This window comes from Alligator sinensis, unplaced genomic scaffold, assembly GCF_000455745.1.
Source record: "Alligator sinensis unplaced genomic scaffold, ASM45574v1 scaffold1295_1, whole genome shotgun sequence".
Classification (NCBI taxonomy): domain Eukaryota; kingdom Metazoa; phylum Chordata; order Crocodylia; family Alligatoridae; genus Alligator; species Alligator sinensis.
This window is the reverse complement of record NW_005841880.1, coordinates 1,837,181-1,838,416: the sequence shown is the minus strand read 5'-3', so window position 1 is coordinate 1,838,416 and position 1,236 is coordinate 1,837,181. Positions and strand designations below refer to the sequence as shown.

Sequence of the window (1,236 nt, the reverse complement as noted above, 5' to 3'; positions counted from 1 at the left end):
CGCAGGACTCGGGCAGCGCCCGGAAGGATTCGGTGGCCAGCGCCACTGACACGGACCCAGCCAAATCCCGGCTCTCGTCCAACTTGTGACCTTTGCTCCCTGCCAGCCGGGCCGGGGCGTGGGGGGAGACTGCGTGAGCTGCCCCCGGCTCGCTCCTGGAAGACGAGGGGTCAACGGGCCTCGGCGCCCAGCCCCGATGGACACCGGAAGAGGCCAAAGGGGAGTCGGGGAGGGTGGGGGAGCACGGACGGAGCCCCCCACGCCCCGTCCCACGCCGGGCAGGGCAGCCTGGCCCCGCTCCATCTTCTCTGACCAAAGCGCGGCCCCCATCTCTCCTGCTGCTAGCGTGAAGAGCCTTGTCCCCGCGCCCCTCCTGACTGCACCATAGAAGCCATAGCTAATTAATCTTGCGACGATCCAATATGTATATTATATATATATATATGTATCAAGGCCTGGCGAGGGGGCACGGTGCGTGCATTGGGCACCCTGCGGCACAGAGAGACCCCCCTGCCCCCACGGCGGGGTGGGGGGTAGAGGAGGGGGTCTGGGCCCTTGCTGGCTCTGCCACGCTTCCTGCCCACGCCCGTGCCCCCCAACCTGCCAGAGGTGCCCGGCGTGAGCTCGGGGCTGCCCTCGCTGCGTGAGCGGGGGGCTGCCAGGCTGCCCCCCCCCCTTCGCCAGCAGGGAGAGCGAGGGCCTGGGAGCCAGGATTGCTGGGGTCCCTCGCCCGGCTCTGCCTCTCACGGGCCGTGCGACTTCGGGTGAGTCTCTGTGCCTCGGTTTGCCCATCTGTGAAATGGGTGTGATAATGCTGCAGTACTACCTGGGGCAGGTGCGAGCCTCGCTGGTGAGGGGAGCATGTTGGGGGCCACGGGAGGGATGAAGGTGAAGTATTATTATTCCTCTCCCCTTGACGGGGCGCGGTTGGCTTTGTGCCGGCAGCCCAGCAACCCCTGAAGGAGCCCATGCCGGGGGGAGCTGTGGTCGCAGGGGGTCCTCTGGGTGCTGGGGGGGGGACCACAGTCTGCTCCTCCGTCCCTGGTGCCCTCCCAGCTGGAGGTGTGGGTGCACTGGGAGGGACCTCCACAGCCTGCCCCTGCCCGTCTGTCTGTCCTTTAAGGCGCGGTACGGACGGGGACAGCTCCCACCACCCTCAGAGCTGCAATAATGAAGGCAGGGCCAAATCCTGATCCTGCAAGTGAATGGGGCGAGGTGTGTGTGTGCGCGCGTGGT

General features: G+C 66.7%; 1 protein-coding gene across 1 annotated transcript in view; it reads left to right on the top strand.

Moving 5' to 3' along the window:
* Positions 1 to 89, top strand: part of HCN2 (hyperpolarization activated cyclic nucleotide gated potassium and sodium channel 2) — a 21,910-nt gene extending 21,821 nt beyond the window's left edge. Inside the window, exon 9 of the mRNA XM_014527996.2 lies at positions 17 to 89. Within this exon, the coding sequence (XP_014383482.1) occupies positions 17 to 89 (73 nt within the window). The remainder of the gene's footprint in view (positions 1 to 16) is intronic.
* Positions 90 to 1,236: the final 1,147 nt, after the last annotated feature.